This window comes from Mus caroli, unplaced genomic scaffold, assembly GCF_978045245.1.
Source record: "Mus caroli unplaced genomic scaffold, Mus_caroli_1 scaffold_8, whole genome shotgun sequence".
Taxonomy (NCBI): Eukaryota; Metazoa; Chordata; class Mammalia; order Rodentia; family Muridae; genus Mus; species Mus caroli.
In genome coordinates this window covers 108584691-108599486 of record NW_028227263.1, presented here as the reverse complement: position 1 = coordinate 108599486, position 14796 = coordinate 108584691, and the positions used below count along the sequence as shown (strand labels likewise).

General features: G+C 49.4%; 1 protein-coding gene across 4 annotated transcripts; it reads left to right on the top strand.

The window, feature by feature from the left end:
- The first annotated feature begins 798 nt into the window (after positions 1-798).
- CUNH19orf12 (chromosome unknown C19orf12 homolog) lies at positions 799-14352 on the top strand. Of its 4 annotated transcripts, none has more exons than XM_021167166.3 (3): positions 799-1081; positions 6128-6298; positions 12422-14352. In XM_021167166.3, the coding sequence occupies exons 2-3, from the start codon at positions 6139-6141 to the stop codon at positions 12685-12687; spliced, it is 426 nt and encodes a 141-aa protein (XP_021022825.1). In that variant the 5' UTR covers positions 799-1081; positions 6128-6138; the 3' UTR covers positions 12688-14352. The 4 variants fall into 4 exon arrangements, with proteins under 4 accessions (XP_021022825.1, XP_021022826.1, XP_021022829.1 ...); XM_021167167.3 differs by having other exon boundaries at positions 799-1086; XM_021167170.3 differs by lacking the exon at positions 799-1081 and adding an exon at positions 1143-1459.
- The last annotated feature ends 444 nt before the right edge of the window (positions 14353-14796 follow it).

Sequence of the window (14796 nt, the reverse complement as noted above, 5' to 3'; positions counted from 1 at the left end):
TAAAGGTGTACACCACTGCACCTGGTAGCTAGCCTCAAATTATTGAGCTTTCTACCTCAGAAGGATCTCCTTCTGAGTAACAGGATTGTGGACGTACAGACACCTACCGTGCACCTCTTTCACAGACGGCCTCAGCCGCTAGTGGCTAGCTGTCTAGGACACTTCTAGGTGTCAGGGTGATCATTTTAGGACTTCATTCATCGTCGGTGTGGATGTCTTATAGCCTAGTCTCTATTCTCCACGGAACTTTCTTGCTCCCATCATCTCTACATACAAGCGAGTCTGGTTCTCGACTTTGTCACCAGAGGGCGCTGCCCGCGGGAAACATTGAAGCGCCTCACCTCATAGCCCCACAGAGAGCAAGGAGCTAATCTATTCTTAGCCTCAGTTAACTTTGGCTCTTGAAAGTCACCCAAACTCGGGCAAAAGCTACTACTCGAAAACGCACAGAATTTTCCACTCCAGCCAGGAGAATCTTGATGTTAAAAGGGTATCAAGGCCTTCTAAGAAGACAGAAAAGAAGAAATAATATGGCTCTGCATAGGAGATCAGCTCTCCACCCACACCTGGCAGATCGAGCTAGGGGCCACTTGGACCTAGACTGGAGTTCGCTCGCCACACTCTCTATTTGGGTGGCATTGGCTAGGCCAGTCCCTCTGAATCTAGTTTGTCACTGACAACTCAGCAAGACTTTGCTCAGGGTTAAAGTTCAGTATTGGGAGAGATACCAGATTTGGCATATTTTCAGGCCAGCCCTAGAGTCCTTGGGACCAGGGGGCGGGGACTGCTCCCTTGGCCTCTTTGGATTTTTCTGCTACTCTTTGCTCTTTCCGAGTGGCTCCCTTTGCCCTGCAAGTGGAGTGGGCTCTGTTCTGGTCCTAGGAGGCCTGAAAGCTATACTAGCCCCTGCACGCCCACGCAGGCCCCAGCGTTAATTAACCAGCAGTCGCTCCTGACAGCCCAGCCCCTGTATCATCTCCCAGGTCCAGGACCCTGGTGGGGTAAAGGGTCCGGCAAGTCACAGACCCAGCGCAAAGGGCGATCGAGGAGAACTTTCCAGGAACCGTCCCAGATCCTAAACGTGAGGTTGGGCACTGAGTGGGGTGGCCAGGCGGAGAGGAGGTGGGGGCAGCGGGTCCTCGCGACACAGAGTCCCCTCCCAGAAGCTCCCCATTTCCGCAGGCACAGAGTTTCCTAGCCTGGGTCTTGGTGTCAGTCAATCAGACGCTGGGGCACAGAAGGGACGCCTCGCCCCGCCATCAAGATCTTTCCCCAGGCCTGTCCCAACTTGAGGACCCAGACCCGTGGGGACCCAGAGCTCCGCGACCCGGAAGGCCGGCAGAGCCGGAAGGTGGGAGGGCGGAGCCAGGGTGGCGGTGGCCTGTGAATGCCTCTCTGGAGCTGGCAGAGCAGAGCGGGCCTCAGTGCCTTGGCGATCCCAGACTCCAGCTCGGTAAAGGTGCGCGCGGGGAAGCCGGGGTCTGCGAAGCCGGTCGGGGACCCCACGGTGTCAGGCCCAGTGCTGGAGCTGTTCATCTCAATGCAAAGGACCTGAGACACTGAAGGCCTAAGCTGCAGCGCCGAGGTTGGAGTAGTCAGCAGCTCCGTGCGCTTCCAGTCGCAGCCTGGATGCTTGGGAGTGCGCGTGCGCGGGTGCGGTGTCTCCCACAGCTAATGCCTTCTGCCTAGCGGACTGCTGCGCTTGGCTCAGAGAGGGAGGAAATCTGGGCTCTAGCTTAGGGATGGCCAGGAATGAATGTCAGGGGATCAAAGGGCCAGATTAATTGGAGCTGTTGTTGTAAAACGTTCTTCTATGACTAAGTAGATAAGGTGCATGCATGGCCAGGTGCAGAGGGCACGGTGCTGCTGAGTGATGGGTGTCAGTTAAGTCTGCGAGCTATGTAGTGAACCTACCACTGACCACTTCTGATCTTTCAAGAGAAATTAGGAAGATCTAAGATTTTATTATTGCTGTTATTTTGAGACTGGGTCTCACTATGTAACCTTCACTGGTTTTGATCTTGGAGTCCTACCGTAGCCTCCCCCATGCTGGGGTTATGGGAGGGAGCCAGCACACCCTCGATATCTTCTTATTTTTAAATAACAACAATCAAGTAAGTAAACAACTTAGTAGGCTGGAAGAACGGGTGATGAACTTCACAGAGGACAGAGTGCAGCTGGGGAATTCCAGACAGGGGAGCAAATATTGCTATTTGGCCAAAGACCTGTTTTCTACTCAGTTTCTGTTTGTTTCTCCCTGCTGCCTCCCCTCACCCACCCCCTGCCCCCGACACATTTCCTCCTTCTACTCTGGGGATTTGAATCCCAGCTTCATCTAAGATTGCTATAAAGAACATGGAGCCCCCTGTTACTCTGAGGCCTCCTCCTCTGTCCCTCACAACTTGATTGGACTCAGGTCAGGCTGCTGTCCAAAGGTTTGAGTTTTCACCTCCTCTGTGTATGGGAGCCCTGCTGTCATCTTCCCTCCAGTCTGGGTGACTATAGGACATCAGGGCTCCCAGTTAGCTTTTGTCTTCCCTATGGCTGGCAGATGGACTTCCGGTGAACAGGACCTGTTTTGAGGACAGCACTATTGAAATCGTTCTGCTCCTGTGGGAAGGTCTTGTCTTCTGCGCCCCCCATCTCTTCCTCACAGACAGACAGAGGTGGCCCCCAGGAAAGAGGAGAATGGGGCGTGTTACCTTTCAGTCTCTTGAGCCTGAAGAATTCAGAAAGTGAAAGCTTTCACAGACTCCAGGTTCCAAACCTTTCTTTCACAACAAAAGCCTGTTGCTGCCATAACTTCTGGAATTAATCTTCAGGAAACCTAGGCCAGCCTTGCCTTGCCTTGCCTTGGAGACTGCAGAAGCCCAGCTGGGGCAGAACCTTTCTTGCCCAGCTCTCCTGCCCCCTGGCACCTGCTAAGGAGCCTGGCTTGTCTTCTGGCAAAGGCTTGTCTGGGCGTGGTAGAGATTGAGAATGGCATGTGCATGTTGGTACCTTTTATGCTCCATGGGTTTTGACTTAATGTTATTCAGAGCAAATCTGGAGGTAGATAATCCTTTGAGTAGGTAATCAGGGGTAAAATGGGTGAGTCCAGTACTCCATTCCCAGCTCCCTCCCCCCACCCTGTCCACACTTTTAACATTCTGTAGTTTCGGCTACTCACAGCCAAATAGTAAGTGAAAAAAAAAAAATTCAGAAATGAACAGTTCATGAGTTTGAAATACTATGCAAGTTTTAAGTCATGGGCTGTTCTATATGGTTAGAAATTTCATTCTGAGTAGCATGATGAGCTCAAGTAAACCCGTTTTATTAACAATGATCCCAAAGCTTAGGTGTTACAGTGCCAAGAAACCAGAGCAAAAAGGCTGGCTGGACTGACTGATCGTGCTTTCAAGCATCTGCTGGAGTCTCCCTGTGTGTTCCTTATGGGTGAGGGGGCTGCTGTGTGCATCTCTGTCCTAACTCCTTCACATGCCTTGTCTTGTTAGGAAACCACCTTTGTGAGAGTGCAGATGCTTATTCTGTGATTTGGACTGGTGCCTGTGTGCTGGTGCTGAAGCTGGCCGAACCTCAGAACCAGAATGGCACAGGCCTTGTGCTTCCGAGTATGGGTGGTGTCCTGCAGCCCTCTGAGACCTGGGCTGTACCTGAACAACAACAACAACAACAACAACAACAAAACCCAAAAGCTGGCTGTGCACCAAAGCTAAACTAGGAAGTGCTTAGCTACTTTACAGATTGGGGGTGGGGTATTAGTCTTTTGAAAGGAAGGTATTCATCTAAAGTTTGTCAACATGGATAAGGAAGTCAGAGATGATGGTGCAAACCTACAGTACCGGGAGTTAGGAACCCCATACAGAAGGTCCATGAGTTCCAGGTTAGCCTGGGTTACATAGTAAGTAACGAAGTCTCAGAAGGGGGTGGGGGTGACAAAATTGGACATTTCCAGGACTAGAGCACAACATACAATGTCCAGAAGTTTTTTTTTTAAAGATTTATTTATGTATATGACACTGTTGCTGTCTTCAGACACACTAGAAGAGGGCATCAGATCCCATTACAGGTGGATGGTTGTGAGCCACCATGTGGTTGCTGGGAATTGAACTCAGGACCTCTGGAAGAGCAGTCAATGCTCTTAACCACTCAGCCATCTCTCCAGTGCCCCTGAAGTTCTTAAAAATAGCCTTGTGACAGTATGGTGGCTCCATGGGTTCCTTATGAGGGCCCAGAACTCCCAGGGTCTCAGGGACAATTTTACACGAGGAGATTTGGATTCTGCAGAGTTCTTGGGTATCAAGAAAAACCAAGCAAAGCCCAGGAGAATGTCAGCCTGTTGATGGTAGCCTGGGACTCCCCCAGGAAGTTCCCTCAGCTGACTAAGGCCTCAGCCTCCTGGGAGCAGGAAACACCTCTTGGAAGTATCACGTCTGCTGCTTTTTCTTACCAGCCTTATGAGGTGGCCTCTCAGTGTGTGGTCTCTCCTTACCTACCACTCCCTCTGCGGGGCACAGTCCACCTCACCTATGGCAATGCCTCTGTCCCTCACTTCCCAGCCAGCAAGGCAATGCGTCCTGATCCTAGCAAACTGCTCGTAGGCTCACTGTTCTTCAGGGCTGCCTGTGATTTCCTGTATCTTGCAAGCCCATGGTTTCCTGTATCCTGCAAGCCCCCGGCTGGCTCTTGTTTTGAGACAGGGTCTCTTGCTCTGTAGGGCAGGCAAGCCGGATCTCACTGTGTAGCCCAGGCTGGCCTCAGACTCATCTGACCTTTCTTCTACTTCCCAAGTGCCAAAATTGCGCCTATGAGCCACCATGCCAAGCAGCCAGCCTCTGGAGATCTTTCAGTTATTTTGTTCTGTGATTGTTTCATCGCGGTAGTTCATACTGTTCCTGGTTTTCTTTATTACTAATTAACTAAGTAATCATCATTCTTTTTATCTTGGTAGAGAGCCTAGCTATCTAATCCAGGCTTGCCACGGGCTCATAATCCTGCTCTAGCTTCCCAAGTACTGAGTATTGCCTTGTGGTACCATACCTAGCTCTTGTCTCTGCCTGTAATGTCCCAACAGGGTCCGCAGTGCAGAGTCGATCACTCTGCATCCTTCTTGCTCATCCTTTACAAGGGCCCAGCCGATAAATGGTCTCTCTTCATCTTTTTTTCTTTTCTTTTCTTTTAAAAGTATCGTTCATGCCAGACATATGCTCTCCCATATAGAATTGTACTTTCAGCCCCATTTTCACTCCATATTAAAGCTAAATATCTGACTCTTGGCTTCAGGTTGGTTACTCAGCAGGCCAGTGCCAGTGTGGCCTCAGAATCTTGTCCTTTCCCCAATTTCTGGCTTGGCTCAGATACCATGCCACATCAAGAGGCCATCTGGATTTGGCTTTTCCTGTTCCCGACAGCCTTTATACATTGAAGGTTTCGTGAGCCACTTTGGAAGTGTGTTTGTGTGAGAGGTCAGGTTAGCTTGGTAGGAGCTAGTGAAGCCTGTGGCTGAGGCTGCTTCCTCATTTGTCAGAAGTCTGAAGTTAATCAGAAGGCAGAAAAGACCTTTCATCCACTCGGCTGCTTCTTTCTGTAGCTTGTTAGCTCATGCCCAGGCTTTTGGCTTCAGAGAAGCACAGAGGGCTGTGTGCCTCTCTGGCATGCACATGGCCAAGCAATTCTTCCCAGAAGATGGGAGCTCCTTCTAAAATGCTGTAAAGTGTTACATTGGGTTAAAATACTCATAAGTGTATTAAAAATCTTCCTTTCATCTGTAAGGTATAGTGGTAGTATCTCTCCTATTACCCCAGCACTCAAAAACCTGAGAGAAAATGATTATGAGTCCAGACTGGTCTGGAATATGTAGCAAGACTTTATCTCAAAAAACAAAGGCAAACATGCACTCTAGAGATGACTCTGAAGTTAAGAAAACTGGCTATCGTTCCAGAGGACCTAGGTTCAATTCCCAGCACCCACATGGTATCTCACAATGGTCTGTAACTCTAGTCCAGGGGGTCTCTGCCTTCTGAGGGCACAGACACATATGCAGCAGGACACGTGTCTACTTTTTTTTTTTAAGTACACAAAACGAGCAAACACCAAAGCCCACCTATCTCTCTGAATCATCTCCTAGGGTCTGCTGAGATGCCCATCATGGTAGATGACGTCATGAAGCTTCTGTGCTCCATTTCCCAGGAGAGGAAAATGAAGGCGGCCGTCAAGCACTCTGGAAGGGGTGCCATGGTTGCGGGGACAATAGCCTTCGTCGGTGGCTTGCTTGGTGGCCCACCAGGAATAGCTGTTGGTGAGTGAGAGTGATTTTACAGGTACAGCCAGCCTTGGGGCTATCATAAAAGCTCAAGGGTCAGGCCTGTCATCCTTGCACTTGGGATACAGGAACATGGGAAGTTCAAGGATAGCCTGAGCTACAAAGTGTGTTTCAGGCCTCCAGCATGGTTGGGGTTTTGGGAACACATGGGAGAATGACCTGATAAGTACAAATGGTGCCTGTCACATGGCCTGCCCGGTCCTGTTTGTATGGTATGCCCCGTCAGAACCACAGCTTCTGAGCTTTTGTGTAATGCAGAATTCTCTTGGCCCTGGTGTTTGTATCTCTCAGAGCCTGCAGGCACCTTTCCTCCAATGCCAGAAACCCTTTCCTGGAATTCCTCTGCCCTTTCTCTCTCTCTCTCTCTCTCTCTCTCTCTCTCTCTCTCTCTCTCTCTCTATATATATATATATATATATATATATATATCCTCTGATGGATATATATAGATCCTCTGATTCTTGGCCACCAAGAATCAGATCCTCTGATGGACTATATATATATATATATATATATATATATATATATATATATCCTTGAGTCTAAAAGTACTGGGTGTCTGGGTCCTGAGAAGGGACCCGGAGAAGAAGCTAAGCCCGCCAACTTCCTTCCTTGAGTGTGGCTGTGTCTTTATGTGCCTTTTCCTGCTGTGAGAGAACACCATGACCAAAGGCAGCTTGGGGTCAGAAGGGTTTATTTCAGCATGAAGGAGAGTCAGGGCAGGAACTCAGGGCAGGAGCCTAGAGGCAAGCACTGAAGCAGAGGCCACGGACTGCTGCTTCCCGCTTCTCTTGGCTCAGTGTGCTTGCTTTGTCCTCTGATGGACTGTTCAGCACAGTGTGGTTAGCATCCCCACATAGGCTGGGCACCTGCCACGTGCAGCTGGGCAGTTCTTCACTGACTGCTGTGGTTTCCAGTCCCCATATCCTAGCAGGCTGGGCAGAGGGGGGCTCTTTTGTGCTGAGGTTGGTTTCGGTTTCCCAGGTTGCCGACACCCCTTCCTGCTTAGTCTGTTCTTCCCTTCAGTGGCAGTGTTGACATCTGAGAAGGTTGCATTAAACGAAAGCTACATTTCATAGAAACGGAAGAACACTCACAGATGGCCCAGACCTTCTCCTTTTGTGTTTTCAAATTCTGTGAATTCAGGAGCTCAGACATCAACTTCTTCCTACGACAGGAGAAGACAGCCCACATCTTGTTTCCCTAGAGTTGCCCTCACCTTCCACTCCTACCTAAGTGTCCTGGGGACGCTTGGCTGGGGCTGTTGTATCATATGGCTATGTCCTGTTCTGTCTCTGTTGTGGCAGCCCATATTTTATTCAGGTTGAGCAAGAGCAGAGTCTGTCTGGACTTGCTGCCTCTGGCCCCTGGTCATGGTGGGTGCTTCATTTTCTTTAAAAGACACATAGCTTCTCCTTTCTCCAAAGGTCTAGTAGCAACTTGTGCATCGACGTCCTGATATCCCCACTGCATTAAGTACTCTTGTAAATCAAATATTGATGTTCCGTATGGAGGTAGTACAGATGCTTGCCGTACAGTCAGGTCAAGAGGTTCACTGGTATCAGGAGGAATAGTGCAGTCAGACTTGTATGAACATCCCTTCCTGGGATGCCTCTTTCTCTTAGAGACCAAATCTAGCTGCGCGTTTGTAGGGAGCTGTCTGCTTCCAGAGCCACACTGCTTGGGTGTCAGTCTCTGTCTCCTGAGTCCAGCCTACAAGTGGGTTCTCCCTGACATAAGCTGGGTGGTCTGTTTACTTAATGAAACATTTATAAAGTGAGTATTTTTATTTTATACGCATGGGTGTTTTACCTGCGTGTCCATGAACTATATGCATGCAATACTCACAGAGGCCAGAAGAGGGCGTTAGGTTGTTTGGAACTGGAGTTAAGGATGGTTGTGAGCCACCCTGTGGGTGCTAGGAATCAAACAGTAGCCCTCAGCAAGAGCAGCCAGGGCCCTGCTCTTAACCACTGAGCCTACTCTCCGGTCCCACCTACCTTTTTTGAGCTATGATCTCTATGAATGTCAGACTAGTCTGAAACTATGTATCCCAGATTGATGTTCCTTAATGAGGTGGTACAGATGCTTGCAGTATGGTCAGATCAAGAGGTTCACTCGTGTTAGGAAGACAAATCTGAGATCCTCATGCCTCAGCCGCCAGAGTGCTGGAATTACAATCATGGTGTCCCAGTATTAAAAGAAGAGAAGAGGAGGGCATCTCCAGGGAGTCCGCAAAGAAGCAGTGATCATGCGCAGTGCTATCTGTTCCTGGACCATCGAGGAGCGGCTTTCCCTTGGGACCGGAAGCTGTGCTCCCAGGGCTCTCCCGATCTCCCACAGCACACTGCCATCCCAGCTGCTGGCTCTGAAACACCAGGGGAGCAGAATCCCGCTCAGTCACCCCCTGCCCACTGCGTCCTCCACTCCAACACACACCTGCCCTCTCCTGCCAAGGCTAACTTCCCATTTAGCCACAGCCTGTCCTGCTGCGCACCTCCCTTAGACACACTGCTCTCTGCGTGCCCTGTTTTGCTGGTCCCTTCTGCTCTGCTGTTCCTGGCTTCCCCTTAGAGGGTCCTGGGAGCATTGTTTGGCCCTAAGGGGCCCCGTCTCAGAAATTCTGACAAGCGCCATAGGCTGACCTGGCAGCAGAAGATGTGGTCAGTGCAGTGGATGCTTAGATCCCAGCTTGTCCTTCACCCTCCGCCCCCCAAACTGTCAGATGGGCTTCTCAGTTATTCTGCCCCACCTTACCCAGTTCCTGCACTAGACTGGCTAAGCCTCTTGGACTACAGTAAATAGGAAAGATGCTGACCCCGCCCACCTTGTTGTCACCTGGAGCCTGATGCAGTGACGCAACCACCTATCTCCTGAGTGAGATTCTATTCTCTTTCTCTGGCTTCCACCTAAGGCAGACAGGATGCTAACTTGCCTCCCGACTTCCACTCTAGGCCATTCCCTTCCTCCAGGAGGCGCTAAGGAGCTAAGCATTGCTCTCCTTTTGCTCTCCCTGCCGCACACCCTCAGGGTTCTGGTTCCATCTTTTCCTCTGTTCACAGAGAACCACTGGACAATCGTGTTGATTTTTGGTCGATATTCAATCTTAGACACCACTATTGTTGCTACTACCAGCACCAAATGGTCACCCCCACCCCCACCCCGTTTTGTCTGCACTGTCCTCCCCAACAACACTTTAGGGGAAGGGGGGCTGACCTCACACCAGGGAGCATGCCCTTGGATGCTATAGCATAGTGAGGAGGGGTGCCCACTTTAATGGGGAAAGTGTGTAGGAAAACCTTTTCCCCTTGTTCTGTAGGGTAGGGGTAGCCGGTATTGGTGCCAGCCTCCGAATCCTCATCTGCGTTTCTGTTTGCAGTTACTTGAATTTTTTTTTTTTTTTTTGAGACAGGGTTTCTCTGCATAGCCCTGGCTGTCCTGGAACTCACTTTGTAGACCAGGCTGGCCTCGAACTCAGAAATTTGCCTGCCTCTGCCTCCCGAGTGCTGGGATTAAAGGCGTGCGCCACCACGCCTGGCAATTTTTTTTAAAAGGCCTTTTCTTGAAGGAAAAAAAAACACAAACATTTCATTTTGGAGTAGCAATATGTAGTTGCAAATATTGTGCAGAAAATTCCTGTGTTTCCCTCAGCCAGGTTTAGTTTTAGTGGGAATGTGTTTTCTGGTGGGGACTGAGCCGCCAGCACTCATGCAATCCAGTGAGATCTCTGTGTGACTGACCAGTCAGTGCTCAGTGGCCTTGTTTTTCTTCCAGTTGCCACTTTTTAATTTTTATTTATTTATTTATTTTTTATGTAGACTAGGCTGGCTTTGGACTTAGAGATCCCCTTGCCTCTGCCTCCCAAGTACTGGGATTAAGGGTGTGGGCCCCTATGCTCAGCTGACACCTTTGTTTTTTTGGTTTGGTTTTTGTGTGTGTTTTTTTTGTTTTTGTTTTTTTGTTTTTTTTTTTTTTTGAGACAGGGTTTCTCTGTCTAGCACTGGCTGTCCTGGAACTCAGAGATCTGCCTGTCTCTGCTTCCAAATGCCTCCAAATGCTGGGATTAAAGGTGTGGGCAACCACATGAGTACATTGCAGCCGTCTTCAGACACACCAGAAGAGGGCATCAGATCCTATTACAGATGGTTGTGAGCCACCATGGGGTTGTTGGGAATTGAACTCAGGACCTCCTGAAGAGCATGCAGTCAGTGCTCTTACCTGCTGAGCCATCTCTCCAGCCCAACACTTTGCTTTTATAACCTTGTTTTCGGTAGTCTCTTCTGGCCCGTGAGAGTTTCTTAGCCCTTCCTGGTTTTCCTGACCTTGATATTGGGGGAGAGGGGGTGCTGGCAGGTGTTTTATAGACTTCTCAGTTGTATGAGGAGCTTCTCCTGAGCCTTGGGAGGGAACGCCCCTGAGGTGAAGCATCTTCTGATCAGTCCAGGGATACACGGCATCCTGTGGCATCTCCAGTGAGGCTGACCTTGGTAACATAGTCAAGGTCATGTGTGATGAATTTTTCTACTCTAACGATTTTGGTTTCTTACCCCATATTCTGTCCCTTGGGAACAACTGAGTCTATCCAGGCTGCATCTGTGACTGTCTGATTGCTGATATGTACAGTTCATGGGAGGCTTTGAAGATACAGATCTAATGTGCCCAGTGACAGCGGTTGTCTGGCACACAGAGAAACCCTGTCTTGAAAAGCAAACAACAAAAAACCCAAAAAATTAAAAATTAAAAACAATGTTTCTAGGAGGGAGGGACTCTGTGAGGGGAACCAGGAGGGTGCTTGGGATGTAAATAAGGAAAGGAAGACAGACAGACAGACAGACAGACAGGCAGGCAGGCAGGCAGATAGACAGACAGGATGCATGTCTATTAAGAGAGCTTGGCTGGCCCCTGAGCCGCTCTCCCACCCTTCTCCCACAATACCAAGGACCTGGAAAAACAGTGAAAGCAGAAATCTAAAAATAGTGTTTTCTGACTGGGCAAGGTGGCTCGCACACACTTATGATACTCAGCTGAGATGCTGAGGCAGGGGGATCAAGAGTTCTGGACTGCCCCTGGCTCTATAATCCAAAAAAAAAAAAAAAAAAAAAGTAAGAGAAAGTAAAACCAAGCCCTCCCCTGGAAAGAGAACTAGTAAATTCTGTTAGGTTTGCTTGGAGGATTGGGATGACAGAATCTCCAAGAGAACAACTTGCCTTGCTGCCAGAGTCATTCCCCATGTGAGTTCTCTAGGAATTCCCTAATCTCAAGGGCACGGTTCCTAACACCTCTGAATTTATATCGATTTGACACAAGCTTGAGTTATTTTGGAAGAGGGAATCTCAACTGAGAAAATGCCTCTCAACTGAGAAAATGCCTCCCGCTAGACTGACTGTGGGCAAGCCTGTGGTACATTTTCTTGATTGATGATTGATGTGGAAGAGCTTGGCCCATCGTTGGGGGTGCCATTCCTAAGCTGGCGGGTCTGGGTGCTAAAAGAAAGCAGGCTGAGCAAGCCAGTGAACAGTGCTCCTCTGTGGCCTCTGCATCAGCTCCTGCCTCCAGGCTCCTACCCAGACTTCCCTCAGCTATGGAGTGTGATCTGAGGTGTAAGATGAAATTAACCCTTTCCACCCCAAGTTGTTTATTGTCGTGGTGTTTTATTACAGCAACAGAACCCCCTAAGACTGGTACACTGTGGAAACGGTTCAGGCTCCCAGCCTTTCCAGGCAAATGGGTTTCCCCAGAAGATGCACGTACCTCTCTGCTTCTCCTTTATGGAGACAAATTGCTCTGGGAGCCACGTGGGGGGTGGGGGGGGCGGGGAGTGGGGGGTGTTCCTCAGCCATGAAGGGGATCATAGTTGGCACAGTTCTGAGGTAGGGAGGGTGTAAGTGAGGGGCACTGGGAGAAACCAATTTGAGTATCAATTATGTGGACCAAATGGACTAGAGACCACATCAACCTTTGCCCTGCGGAGTGCCTGGCAGAAGCTGGGCGTGCTGTGACCTGCTGGTGAATGTCCCCACTTGTCATGACTCTCGGCAAGAAACAAAGGCCATTGTTGGGGAATGAGGCTGACTAATTGAGCCCTTCCTTGTTTTCCAGGGGGGACCGTTGGGGGCCTGTTAGGTGCCTGGATGACGAGTGGACAGTTCAAGCCCGTTCCTCAGATCTTAATGGAGCTGCCCCCTGCTGAACAGCAGAAACTTGTTAACGAAGCCACGGCCATCATCAGGAACTTGGACTGGACGGACGCTGTGCAGCTGACTGCTCTGGTCATGAGCAACCAGGCCATGCAGCAGAAGCTCTTGGCCATGCTAACGACCTATGTCACCAAGGAGCTGCAGGCTGAGATCCGCTATGATGACTAGGCCCCGCCCCCTGGGGAGTGGGGCTCTCATTTTAGATGATTCTATGGCTCATTGAAGGTGACCAGGGAATGGGGGAAGCCTGACTTCTGGGAAACTTGTCTATTACCAGCATTGATTGTAAGCCGCCATGCTAGTGCATTCTGTTGGACCGTCCTGCTGGAGAGGCATCTGCCATGCCTCTTGGGCTGTGTGTGCTATGGAAAGGTACAGGTGTGCCTCTGTGGGCATTCACGAACAGCTTGGAGTCCTTCCGATGACCATGTGGGTCTAAAAGATTCTCATGTTGTTGGCTGGCCGACCATAGCAGATGCTTCTCTTTCTGTGAAGTGTACCTACAGGTACCTGTCACAGGATGGAATCCCCTTAGGCTCTGGGGTCTTGGGGTTCAGAGCCAGCTCTTGTCAGGATTGTGCTAACCTGCTGAGTGTTTCCCTTCCTTGGCCCAGGATTTCCCAGTGGTCTCATGGCGACAACTGTCCCTCCTTTGAGTGAAGCCACAGATGCCAGGCAGGCTCTATGCTCTGCTACAGGCTATGCCCTAGACGCTCTTGAGTAACTTTAGTTTAGCTTGTAGGAGCTTCTTCTGCCTCCTTAAGAAAAATCATGGCACTTCACTATCTTTTACTTTCCATGTCGATTCTGGACTCTTTTTGTTCTCTACACTTTCGGAGCCTAAATTCATTTAGCTCCGTTTTCTTTTTCTTCTTACTATGTTTCCTTGGGCTAGCCTTGAAGTCCTGGGCTCAAGCTACATAGCTGGGACTGTAGGCTTATGCCACCATACCTAGCTTTACCTCAAAGACTGTTGTCCACTCTACTTTTCCTAAGCCCTCCCGTGCTCTCCTGTCTGCTGGCTGCAAATTACAATTCATTTGTGTGAAAAGACAAAATTACCAATGACTCGAGTTCAGAGATTCTAACATAGCTAGGTGCTGTGGCGCAGACCCATACCCACGGTCTCAGATAATTGAAATCCACGGGCCCAGGAATTCAAGGCCAACAGGAAATTTCGGAAGCCAGGAGATGGGTGGGGACACACACATCTTCTTAGTCGGCTTTTATTTGCAGTCACAGAATCAAAGGCAGCAAGTGCTCTGGTGAGATGGAGAGAGAGGGTGGACAAGGGCGAGCAAGGGAAAGTGGAAACAGCAAGAAAACTAGATTAACCTCCCGGGACACTGGCTGTTTATGGATTGGGCTAGCCTCGCCTCCATTTCCCTAAGTGACAGAGGCTCAAATCTGACATTAGCTTGTTTGTTTTCCTTGTGTTGTGGATGGAAGCCAGGGCCTTGCATAGGCTAAGTGCCACCCCTGAGTGCGGCTCCTAGTCCTCCTCTCTGGGTCGATCCTAGGCAAGTTCTCTGAGTAATCTGGGGAGCTGCTGATTCCCGCCGAGCCTGGTCTCAGCCCGTGAGTGACTCAGCTTTGGTCTGGTTGGTTGGTCCCGGTGCTGGAGCTCAAGCAGTACCATCTAACATCGTATCCATTTGATTAAGCATTTGATACTTCCTCCTTATCCCTCCTTGGAGGTGCTCACTCATGGAGGGCAGGAGCTATGTGTCTCGGTCACTTCTCCTGCCTCCAGCTTGCTCCTGCCTGGCACCATGGCTTTGCGGGGTGTGTGTGGGGGGGTAGACACTCAATAAATATATATTTTTAAAGCTATGTATTTCATATCTTTCTGTTTGTTAATTTATATCGTTACTTATTTATTTTACATGTTTTGTCTGTATTTATATAAGTATGATGTATGTGTCTGGTTCCCACAGAGGCCATAGGAGGCACTGGACCTCCTGGAAACGATGTTACTGACAATTGTGAGCCACCATGTGGGTGCTAGGAACTGAACCCAGGCCCTCCGTTAGGGCATCAATGGCTAAGCAATCTCCCTCCTCTAGGTTTGGGTTTTTAAACCTGGGCTTCTTCATGTGATTCTGGTTGGCCTCAAACTCATGGTCTTTCTTCCTGCCTCAGCCCCTTGAACTCGGAGACTATAGGCAGGTATTTCCAAGCCAAGACAAATATGTTTTGTTGTTGTTGTTAGAAGTCTTTAAGTTCTTATTGTTTTTTTTCTTTGTTTAGTTTTTTTGTTTGTGTTTTGTTTTGTTT